Raw genomic sequence first — 12,311 nt, 5'->3', positions numbered from 1 at the left:
CTGTCGGATTTGCGCCCGGCACGACCACGTTGCCCTGCCGCTTGCGGGCAGGCGCAACGCTAGCTTGAGCGACGGCGGGGCCAACATGGCCGGCGACGAGATCTGCCCGAGGGGAAGGAGCATGCGCGACCTCGACGATGACGGGAGGCAGCAAGGAGGCGTCCATGGCGGCGAGGGACGGTCGCGGAGGATACACCGGAGCGTGCGGTGGCGAGGCAATGGTGGCGGCGGGTGGGGGAGCGGGAAAGGTCGCGCGAAAATGTCCCTCCTGCCAAATCTTGTTGCGGATAGAGGCTGAGCTCGGGTCGGCCTCCCGGCCTGTGAAACTAGAGGTTGGGGGTTTTGCCGCGCCCCGCAAAAATATTTGCGGACCGGGGCGGGATGCGGGGTCTGATGAGGCAGGTTTTCCGCCCCGACACGCACTTTGGCGGTTATTTGCGGGTCGGGGCGGAATGCGGGGTCTGCTAGAGTTGCTCTTATACGCCTACACGTGAAATAACAAAAATGCCCCCGACGGGGCATCGAATTTACAAGCGGTGGCAAAGTACTATTCATAGCGCTATAGGGCGACGTGAAGGCCTTCGTTCTTGCTAACCTAGCGTCTTTATAAGAAAAATGTCGCGGGGTTGAAAAAGATCAGAATTTTTTTAAAGAGAAAATGACTGGGTTAGACTTAGATCCAACGGGCATTTAGAAATTGATCACATGGCTAGGACAGGACTGGCCGAACTACTCGAACGGCCTGCGGACGCCTAGCATCGCTAATTTCAGTTGCTTGCCTAGACATTTCGACTAGATGATTCCGCCTCAAGACACCATGTTCCTTGCGACACCGAAGCTACTCGAGGCCAAGTCGCATTTACTGTTCGGGCTAAAGGAATTCATGTAATATCTGAACCTTAGTTCATCATGTGTTTGTGATTGAAATTAAGTAACCGGATTCATGAGAGAGGTGTGCACGTATAAGGGCATTTCTAACACCAATCCGTAAATTTGCATCCAACACTGTTCGCATACATTTCAACCACCATTTTAACTAATTGAATGAAATTCATGTAAGCACGGTGAATTTCATATGAACCGAACAAAATTCATTACATTTCGGACATGCTTCAACTAAAAGCGGATCTCATCCGATTCTGAAGATATAATTTCAAACGTGCTTCAACTAATCACCTAGTCTAATGTCGATCGTGACGGACCTCTATTCCCCCGACATGGCTACCCTCAGTGGCCTCCACCTATGCCATACCTTCCTATCCGGCCGCGCCGCTCATCGGAGTGGACATACTTGCCATATCTTCCCTATCCGGCTGCGCCGCTCATCGGAGTGGCCATACTTCAGCCAGAGGGCAAGAAATTGGTTGTGTATGTCAGCGATGCAGTTGAGGTGGTCATTGTGGGACCCAAGCAGTGGCAGTCTCTCATGTTTTACTTTTCCTTAGTCGACGGTCGCCGCAGACGTGTTGGTCACCTCCGTTGGCAGGGCACGGTTCATCAATATATGTGATGATGAAGCGGGAGGAGCGTGACGACACGACAACATCCACGGCAGCCACGATGCCCGTGGCACTATGCTCCCCCACTTGACGACCTGGAGCAACTGGCCACTCCTCTGCGAGCTAGGTTCGTGCAGCGAGTTGCTGCACGAGGGGTCCGCGGGGTCCGCTTGGAGCAGTGGCTTGCTCATCCACTCCTCTGCGAGCTAGGTTCGAGCAGCGAGTTGCTGCACGAGGGGTCCGCTTGGAGCAGTGGCTTGCTCATCCGCTTGCCCGTCTGCAACTTCGCCCATGGTATTACCGGCTTTTATGCCGGAGAAGCCCTCTCCCTGCTCGACGGATGCCATGAAGAGTGTGCAAAATATGGTGCAAGGAGATGGGAAGCGAAGGTGTGGCTGCGTTCTTTATCCAACGCCTGGCCTCGGGGAGCCAACCAAGCATGTGTTTAGTGCATGTCGAATGGCAGACGAACATGTGCACCGAAGGAGGTTTTCCGGCATACATGTAGTCCAATGAAGGTAAGCATGACAGTCAGGACCGACGCACCAGTTCAACGTCCGCTGTAGGCTCGCGTTAATGCGAAGCAAACAATCTACTCCCTCCGTTCCTAAATATAAGACCTTGTAGAGATTACATACGGAGCAAAATGAATGAACCTATTTTCTATGCATGTCTATATACATCCGTATGTAGTCCATAGTGCAATCTCTACAAGGTCTTATATTTAGAAACAAAGGGAGTACAACGGCATGAATGCAAATAACAGGCACAGGAGGGTTTTCAAAGGAGGATAAACCTCCAAACTCGATGGAATACAATACAATTTTGGATGGCAGAACACGTCCGGCAGGTTTTACATACTAAATGATGCGGCCTCCTTGTGGAGGTTGGAAGAGGTCGAGACGCTTACCAATATCTCAATTCGCACACATCAACAGATCTTTCATTCACTAAGAGGCGCAGTGAAATGCCAAACGCCAGGTAATAATATGCGTCGGTTGAAGCAAGCTGAGACATTTGTGGCGCAGCAACCATGATCAAATTCAGTTTAAATGAACAAACTAACTACTCGATCGCGCTAAGCATAGATTCCGAGTTTTCGACAACAGTAAAATCTAGGGAGGCTGAAATTGGAACTAGCAGCGCCGTTTCAGCTCAGGACAAAATCCCAACATCCAGCTGGCCAAATCACAGAAAAGATTAAGACGATATAATCCACCAACTGGAGTGTCACGTTCATTACAGTGACAAGTTACTTTACCCACATTCAGGATGCCCACCCCACGGACCAAACGAAATACTCCTTCACATTTAAGCCCCCCCAGAACACCAAAACAAAACCAGCAGGTATGAATGGAAACCTGCCATCTCTCACCCAACTCTGTTGGACACCGTCTGGTAAATGGATTTGAGCTGAGTATTCCACTTGTCGATGGCTTGATATTTCCGCATCCCCTTTGACCTGAATAAAATTTGTAAATCTGCACCCTCAGAACTTACTCACAAAGAATATTTCAAGAAAGTAGAAGGTGGCAGTACGCACCTGTCACCGCATTCTAGCAGCTTGTTCACCTGATCTATGTGGCCCTGGACACGGTTGTCCAGAATCAATGACACCAACAGCTGCTCAACATCCTTTTCTGGGACATTTAACTCCTAAAACACAAACAATTGATGTCTTTAGCTCCTAAATACAAACTTTTGACTGAAACAGTCGATGTTACGATGAACATGTCACACATGACATGATTTACAAAAAATGTGCCTCCATTTTGCAAAAGAACTGCAATTACTTTGCTAGATTTAAGTGCGCACATATGTTATGTTTTGAACTGAACTCAGATGGTTTAGTTAACAAAGGGAACTAGAGAAATGATCCAGCTTCATGCTGTATGTTATGTAATCCCTTGAAAGCAGAACAAGCACACACAGTATCATTCATGTAAATTTTGTTATCACGATACGTTACTTGTGTTAATCTGATGGAGAACAAACACATATTGTGCATATGAAAAATGAAATCTTGCTAGCAAAGTGTGGATATGCTGTAAAATATTCACCTGTGAAATGAATGGAATCCTTATTCTTGTGTATGGCTTAATAAGCTTGAGCAGCACTTGAGTTCTGATGTTCTTCAATAAGTCCTCAATGTAATTACGGATAAATGGATCATCCATTATTGTTCTTCTATTGCTCTGGCAAAAGACATAAAAATTACAATGGAATCAGTGAACCAAAAAATAATAGTTTGGGATTGCGGCAGACAAGGAAATAGCATCTGTTCAAGAACGCTGACCTTTAGGATCTTCTCAAATTCCATGATGTCATTCTTCTGGTATGCTGCAATCAAGTTTGTCATTGCAAGGATTTCAGGATCATTTTTGTACCTGCAGAAATTTGAGGAGTCACAGAGAGTAACGAAAATCAACCTACAAGACCCTATAAGACCTAAGAGGGTATCATCAGAAGTCTTACGGCTTGGCCTCTTGTCCATCAAAAGGATTCACTTCAGACTCCATCAACATATTGGCAAGAACAAGATATCTAATTCGCAGCAGAAGGAAAGTTATGTTAGGAATTACAATGAGTTAAACAAAGTTATGACGGAGAAGATGTGCTGATGATAGTACTTAAGACACTGGATTCTCCGTGGATTGCCAGCTTCATCATAGTTTTTGAATGCTTCAAAGAAATCAGTCGCTGCGTCCGCCCACTGCCTCTCAGCCATGTGCATCTTCCCACCACATTCACGAATTATACCCATAATTCTTGGATGAGGTATTGCTGATTTAATAGAAAGAGCCCTCTGGTACAATTCCTGCAACATCACACAGTTCAATTCAGATAGTGTGTTCCATTCTAAACAATCTAAGGTGAGACTCACCTGAGTTACACATGATACTACAAAAAAGAAGCATAATTCTCAACAAAATTAATGCTCTTGAGCTAATGTTGCAAAGAATACAAATGGTGCATATCACTGTCGCAGGTTTCAGGTTATAAAACTGAGAAAAAAAACAAATTTTCTCCAATGGCCGATGATGTGCACAAGATATTACAATCTTAAAGCTAAGCATATTTCCCTTAAGCGAGAAAAACTTATAATTCCATCCAATCCGAGATAACAATGGATGACAAAAGAACCAGCTAACAGTTCAGAATCCTTCGACGAAACAAGCCAATAACATCTGAACTTTGTATGCAATCACATACTCCCTCTGTAACTTTTTACAAGACGTTTTTAGAGTCCATGACAGTTTCAAAAACATCTTATATTTACAGAAGGAGTAGCATTTAGCTGTGTAGTCACATAGTGCTTTACAAGAAGATGCCACAGCAAAAAGTAACACAATTGCACACAACAGAAGAGTGAAAGCTGTCTAACAAGTTAAGAAATCATAATAAAGGTACACAAGGACAGATATCTTACCTTCAACTTTTTGTTGTTTTTTGTTTCAGTGTACATTTGAATCTCGATAGCATAGACTTCCAGAAGTTGTGTGCCTTTCTTCTGGTCATCAGAACCATCTTCCTTTTGGCAAGACTTATGGAGCTCCTTCAGTATCTGTTAGTAAAAGGATATACGTTAAATGCATAAAGAATAAGGAATGAAGGAAGCAAGTAATCAGTAATGACAAGAAGAACATATCTAAGCACCTTGCTCATGCGGCCGTACTCCCCCATGTCAAACCAAATTTTGCAAAGCTTCAGATTTGTCTTAAACCATAATCTCTGCACAACAAACAATGATAATACATGAAGACCAATCGTTTGATAGATCATAATATTTTTCTAGTTTCAATAATACAACAAACCCAACCTCATTTTTTGCCTCTTCAAGAGCTTTAAGTGTTGTCTGGTAGAACTCTTGCAGAAGATTGAAGTGTTGACTAGCAGATCCAGAAACAAAATCCATTATGTTGTTTATACATTTCTCACTGTAGTTACGTGTCACAGCAGATTTTATGTATGTCAACATCTCTCTGTAAGCATCCATCATTTCTTTGTACTTCCCCAGCTTATAATAAAGCTTCACAGTTTGTTTGAGAGCCTTGAATCCCCTATGGACATAAAATTGAAAGATAAAAATTAGACACCTCAACATGAATATTTTTTTGTTTATGCAACAGTTGATTTCACTGAGGAAACAGTGTTGATGAAGAGTGATAATTCAACTAGACCGATTAAGTATTGTCGTTGTTACTTCACTGGAAGTATGGGTCAAGCCACTCAATTTTACCAAGTAATGTCCAATTAATACAGAAGGACAATACCAGTCCTGACCAAGAACTGACTGTAACAGGCACTGAACATGTCAACAAAAGGAGTCTAGCTTTCAGGGAATTGACCAATAACCTAACAAGTAGATATGCAAAGTGTTCAGTACATTAAGATGGTAGAGTTCCACTGAATCATATGTAAAAAAAAAGCTGGTCGTCTAGCATTCTATATGCTGCCTCTTTTCATACCCTTCAGTCTGTTGTTAATCTAACTGCTACTAGCCTGAGCTAGACTACATCAACCTGAAAATGGACTCTCAAGGATGAATAGACGCACAGAGGTCCTCAGGACAAACTAATAATCTAATACATCACATAGTTTAAGGTTGTTTCTGATATTTTCTGTTGCTTAGCAGCAGCTACCGTCTAGTGTCAATAACTGGTTAACAGAACAAAAACATTCGGCCAAGAGTGTAAAAGCTTCAGAAATCCAAAAAAAAAAGGCAGCGACTATACAGTAAGAGTTCCACCAGCGGCACAAGCTATATTTCATATCAGGAGAAGTCCCAATTACTCCATTTTATGACCTAAATTTATCCACGACCCACGATTGGTCCTAACTGACAGACCCACAATACATTTGACAGCTTGTGGGCGAAGCATATAATCTACATACCCAACAGCTTGATGCCTCAAGCTCCAAGCTTAAGGATAACAGATAGTAGCACATATATCAGATAAGACACTATAGACTTCAACATTCATATTGTCCTGGAGCAAACATAGGGGAATTGCAGATAAAACAGAATAGTGCATCAGAAGAGTTAAAAATGCTTACCATTCAGCCTTTTCAGGCTCCATGCGAACTACAGCATCAAAACCAGCAAGTGCACCCTCGGGGTCTGTCTCAACCATACCTGCAGAAGGATACCCATTCAACATCATACTGTGCAGCAACATATGCATAACAGCATCAACCACTAGAATGTGTTAAATTAATGAAATGATGAATTTGCTTACATTTCTATAGATAAATAAAAAATAACTGTTTGTTGCCTAAAGTACACAAAATAGGACAAACCACAATCCTAGTATTTAAATTCTGCCATATTAAAAGACATGTCCAAAAACACTTGGTTTCCACTTAGAGTAAAGCCACTATTTTATTTTGATCCATCTGCTAAAAAAAGATCACCACATGTTAAGTCCCTTACATGTAGAAACACAATAAAATTATCCTAACCCAAACAATCTTTCATATATAGAATTATCCCTAATATGTAGAGTGATGGGGAGCTCTCCCTCCCGATCCAGATCGGGAAAGGGGAGAGTGAACGAGAGAGAGAGAGAGAGAGAGGGAGATAGAGAGAGAGAGAGAGAGGGAGGGAGGGAGGGTTCTGTGCGTGACAGGTGTGTGGGGTTCACCCTGAGACAACTGAGATAATAATAATCTCTCTCCTCTCTCTTCTCTCTTTGCACGGATCCCAATAGCAAGTAGTGGATGGTGGAGATAGCATTAGCCTAGGAAGTGGTCAATATCATACTCCCTCTGTTCTTAAATATAAGTCTTTTTAGAGATTCTACTATGGACTACATGTGGATGTATATAGAGATATTTTAGAGTGTAGATTCATTCATTTTGCTCCGTATGTAGTCAGTACTGGAATCTCTAGAAAGACTTATGTTTAGGAACGGAGGGAGTATATATGTATATGTGTGTGTGTGCGAGCACATGCGTGAGTGTGTGTCTGGCCAACTACCAATAAGGTGAACAAATAAACTAATAGAGTAGATGCAAAATATGGCAATAAGATAAACAACTGAACACAGTGATGTGGCATCTTCCACTAAAATAAGTTTAGTGTATGAAACGAAATACAAAAATACATTTGATAAAGAAACATACTTTCGTGCAAAATCAAATGTGCAGACTTAACGCATATGCATTTATTTTTTCATTTCAGAAGAACATACAAGTTTCTGTAGAAGCATCTTCGATTGAGTAGCAAATATGTTACAAAATAGAATGTTTCTTAAAAGGCGTCTCCGTAAGAAAGTATGGCATTAAGCTTTTAGCATGATCCCAGGCCTTGGCAAAAGTGGTAGGACAGCCAAGACACTGGTTGGAAGAGAAGCATCAGATTGATCGCAATCAATTCTGCTTCCCAGTGTCAATGATGGCTAGAAAGATGCAGATATAGTCCTGGATCTAATAGAGGAAAGAAATAAAGGAAGCAGGATATCGAGGAGGTGGCTAGGACATCACAGTAGCAAGCAAGTATCTTTCCATTCTTTACAACCAAGTTTCTCAAACATTTGCCTATCGCAAGCAAACAATACATACCAGCCTCTTCCTGTATAATTTATGTAGTAGAGAAAAACCATTGACTTGTCTGAGAACAATGTTTTAGCTATTCTATCACTATAATAAGCTTAAACTTGAACTAATTCCAACCTTGAGTTCAGAACATTGCACCATGAGAGTATTTAGTCACACAAAACACAAAATAAGAGTCTTATGTATAAAAACAACTGGCAAAACTAAAGCAGCCTAATTTGGTTAGTAGGCTAGAAAACACTGCAGAATCCGCAAATCAAAGGAAGGGGAAATCCCAAGAAATCCTCACAGTACCTAAGAGGGCAGGAAAGGGAAGAAGTTCATCTAGTATTGTGGTGGTCACTGATAAATGATAACTATAAAGATGAAGATTTTTTCCATAAGCACTATTTCCATTCTCTCTTACAATTTGAGCAAACAGTTAGTTCAACTAATATGGAAAACAAAGATATGAAGAACAGATAGATCATATACTATTTGCAGAACTAAACAATGAAGCGTGTGGCATTCACAATGAAACACTCGATTAAAAGCAATGAGAAGGGTAGCAAAGTCTTCCATCCTAGCTTCAAATATATACAAAGGCACATTGTCCATACTTCTACGGCAGCTTGGGTTGAAATTAAATGGTAACAGTCTGTCTGCATTTAACTTGTGCATCTATTAGTTTCTTGTATTTTCCTTTTAGTCGGGACAGAAGTGTTCGCGGGAACAAACTTTACCTGTTAACTGCGAAAGGGCATGATAGGACCAAGACAAACCACACATGGGTAGCCTACTTGGCCCGACAAGCACCACACGGTGTCAATTCAACTAACATTTATTCCCAAATCAAAATACGATCATAGCTATTCATTCAATGGCCTTACTAAAACGCACTTCACACTTAACGGGACACACCTCACAGCTAATCTGACAACTGCACAGTACACACAAAGGCGATTACCATACATAAAAATTCCAAACGGAACCCCACTACTAGTAGAAAATGAGGATACACGAGGAAGTTGGACTTATAATACTCCAATCGGGATTTCTTCTAGTGACGGAACCGCCACTCGAAACAGGGATAGGGATCACCGAGGGTAATAAAACAGGCACAAGGAACCAAACCTTTAGAGTTGTAGTACTGGTTCTCAATGTCGACGTCTTGCTCCTCAGGCTCGTCGTCCGAATACTCGAAACCGTAGTCCTCCATGTCCGCATCTAACCATCGACACCACGCGCACCAAAAAACAGGACACGGTCACGGAAAGAAACCCTCGTGAGAGAGAAACAGCGACAATCCAGACCGTGGGGAATCGAGAAGATGAAAGCGGAGGGCACTAATCGCGGGAGTAGGGTTTACCTGAACCCATGACGGCGGGGAAGAGGCGACCCGAGCGGCAATGGAGCGTCGGGGGCGAGAGTTAGGGTTTGTGAGAGAGGAGGGGTTTGCGGAGCGGAGGCGAGGCGAGGCGAGAGGAGGAGAACGGGGGAAGAGAGGGGGGAACAACTTTTGCGAGCTGGCCCCTCGGAACTGCGGCTTTAAAACAGGGTCATCTACTACCCCTGCGTTGCTAAGGGTTATGTGTCATGTTATCTCTAACATATAAGAGCATCTTCAACAGCCGCCTTCGCGCCGCGCGCGCTTCGGCTGGTTTGACGCGTCGCGCAGCGCTGGCTCCAGCAGCGCGCGCGCCGCTCCAGCAGTGCGCAAAAATGTTTTTTCCCTTCGAGCCGTCCGAGCCGTCCGCCGCCTTGTTCTTCTTCCCGGAAGTTTTTCCCTTTTTCTGCCGAGCCGCATTGAGGAGCTTCGACGGTGCGGCGGCGGCACGGGACGGCGCCGGCGCGACGTCACCCGTCGCCGTGGTCCGCGGCGGCAAGAAGAGGCTGCGCGCGAGGCCGGCTGTCGGCGGAGCTCCGGCGGTGGCGACGCCAACGCTCCCCGCGCTAGGGTTTTCGACGGCGGCGGCGGCGGGGGGCGCGGTTGTACAACGGGGTGAGCGGGGTGCCGGTGTGCGCGTCCATGGGTGCGGTGGCAGGGCACCGGCGACGGCGTGCGCGGTGCGTAGGAGGAAGAGGAGAGGAGAGGAGAGACTTTCGCGCGAGCGTTCGAGTCTGGCGCGCGCGGAAGCGGACGCCCCAAATACACCGTGCGCGATTGCGTTTCGGCCAGCGCGCTGAACAGCATATGCCGCGCGCGCCGTTTTTGCGCGCGCGCTAAAACTGCTTTTTTTACGGCACGACGCTAGTATAGCGCGGTTGTTGGAGATGCTCTAAGTTTAACACTAAATCACCACGACATACTTCTTTTTTTCTGTGAGATCCTTCCCCTCCCGCTCGTTTTTTTGCCATAGCTACACATTTCTCGCTGGAGACACCTTCTTTAAAATCAAAGAATATTTATCTTATTTTTGTTGTGCATTGTAACAACGATAAAAAAATTCATTTTAACAATATAATAGAATGGATTAGAATAACACATAATATTGACAACAACAAATAATTATGGTCACCGACATTGGAAACACACAGCGACATTGAAAGTGAGTGGCAACGTAAACATATTCGTATAGTCATCAATAAGTTTCAACTCCATCTCACATACCATTCATTGTTAGAAGGGATAATTATCGTTCTTCTCTTACTCATCCTATCCTACATCTTCTCCTCCTAGCCTATTCGTTAACCCGTTTCATTGGCGTCAACCAGCACTACGTTAACATTAGTGTAGTCGTCATCGACGCCTCATCTTCTTCTTTCTCATTCCTATTTAAATGAACCTAATTAATTGCACATGTAATTAAATTTCTAGCTAATAAATTGCATTGAAAGTTTGATTTTTAAATTGATATAGTGCTTGATTTCTATATTTTCGCACAAATGGCTGCTATGAACAATGATGACGATGATCACGTATTGTAGAACACATTTTGTTAATGAATTTCTTGACATTTGAATTAACGCATTTGATTTGAGAAGGTAGCATGTCTCGCTCTCTGTATGATCATCAAGAAATATAATATGGCCGCTATTAGGGCATATTTATGCCTAAATAATTTTGGTGATTGATGACAGTACCTTAATGGACTAATCGTGTGCATTGAGCTTTTAGATAATACATGACAAAGGCATAAGACGATTCGGCACCCTTCGTGGAATAGAAGCACGGTGTCCTCTACGATTCTCTTTGGTGGTTTGTGAGTCGTAGGAACGCCATACTATTAAGAGGGGATCCGTATTGGAAAGGTTTGGGTGGAATCAATTTTGCACGCACACACTTTATCTCCATCCCCTTTCCCTGCAACTTTGGAGCTTTTTTCATCTCTGGTTTTTTCTCCTCTTGCAAAAAGGTCACCTAGAGGTAGTACCGCTCGAGCTAGCGGTAGTACCGCTAGAGCTGGCGGTAGTACCGCTGGCCCAGCGGTAGTACCGCCCCTTGTCAGCGATAGTACCGCTCCAGGACTTTAGTACCGCTATCCTTGCGGTTGTGCTTCGTCGGACTTTTTGCGAAGACTTTCTTGGCGGTGGCGGTAGTATCTTTGCGCTACCATGGGCTCAGTGGTAGTGCCGCTGGGCTCGTGCTGTGAGTGGTAAAATGGTTGGATTTTTTTCCCCGTTATATAAAGGGTTTTCTTGCTCAAGAACCCTACGTTTGACCCTCCCGAGCTCCATTGTTGCTCCCTAAGCTCAAAAGTGCCCAATCTCTCTCCCTAGCCAATCAAACTTGTTGATTTCCTAGGGATTGGTTGAGAAGGCCTAGATCTACACTTCCACCAAGATAAAATTGATCCCCCCCATTAATCCCTTGCGGATCTTGTTACTCTTGGGTGTTTGAGCATCCTAGATGGTTGAGGTCACCTCGGAGCCACATTCCATTGTGTTAAAGCTCCGTGGTCTTGTTGGGAGCCTCCAAGCTTTGTGTGGAGATTGCCCCAACCTTGTTTGTAAAGGTTCGGTCGCCGCCTTCAAGAGCACCTATAGTGGAATCATGGCACCTTGCATTGTGCGAGGGCGTGAGGAGAATACGGTGACCCTAGTGGCTTATTGGGAGCATTGTGCCTCCACACCGCTCCAATGGAGACGTACTTCCTATCAAAGGGAAGGAACTTTGGTAACACATCCTCGTCTTCATTGGTTCCACTTGCGGTTATCTCTAATCTTTACATTGTGTATATTTTTGTTGTAGACTATCTCTTACTTGTCGTAGTGTTTATAGTTGGTAGCATCATATAGGTTCATCACCTTGTTATAATTTTAGAGAACCTTTAT

At 44.0% G+C, this 12,311-nt stretch overlaps 1 protein-coding gene across 1 annotated transcript; it reads right to left on the bottom strand.

The window, feature by feature from the left end:
* Positions 1–2,687: 2,687 nt before the first annotated feature.
* Positions 2,688–9,565, bottom strand: LOC123443541 (COP9 signalosome complex subunit 2). Its single transcript, XM_045119957.1, has 12 exons — positions 9,406–9,565; positions 9,171–9,263; positions 6,558–6,636; positions 5,320–5,560; positions 5,157–5,231; positions 4,930–5,064; positions 4,130–4,317; positions 3,975–4,043; positions 3,796–3,886; positions 3,560–3,694; positions 3,043–3,155; positions 2,688–2,961 (listed from the first exon to the last, which is right to left on the bottom strand). Exons 1-12 carry the CDS (start codon positions 9,413–9,415, stop codon positions 2,871–2,873), a joined length of 1,320 nt encoding a protein of 439 aa, XP_044975892.1. The 5' UTR covers positions 9,416–9,565; the 3' UTR covers positions 2,688–2,870.
* Positions 9,566–12,311: the final 2,746 nt, after the last annotated feature.

This window comes from Hordeum vulgare, chromosome 3H (genome assembly GCF_904849725.1).
Source record: "Hordeum vulgare subsp. vulgare chromosome 3H, MorexV3_pseudomolecules_assembly, whole genome shotgun sequence".
Classification (NCBI taxonomy): Eukaryota; Viridiplantae; Streptophyta; class Magnoliopsida; order Poales; family Poaceae; genus Hordeum; species Hordeum vulgare.
The sequence above is the reverse complement of the archived record's forward strand: the minus strand, read 5'-3'. Positions and strand labels throughout refer to the sequence as shown.

What these genes read in the sequence shown, in the direction of transcription:
- LOC123443541 (XM_045119957.1), bottom strand. An exon ending in AGTACGGCCGCATGAGCAAG is followed by an intron (nt 5,065 to 5,156) that starts GTGCTTAGATAT and finishes TTTTACTAACAG; the next exon opens with ATACTGAAGGAGCTCCATAA. An exon ending in GGATTCCATTCATTTCACAG is followed by an intron (nt 3,156 to 3,559) that starts GTGAATATTTTA and finishes TTTGTGTTTTAG; the next exon opens with GAGTTAAATGTCCCAGAAAA.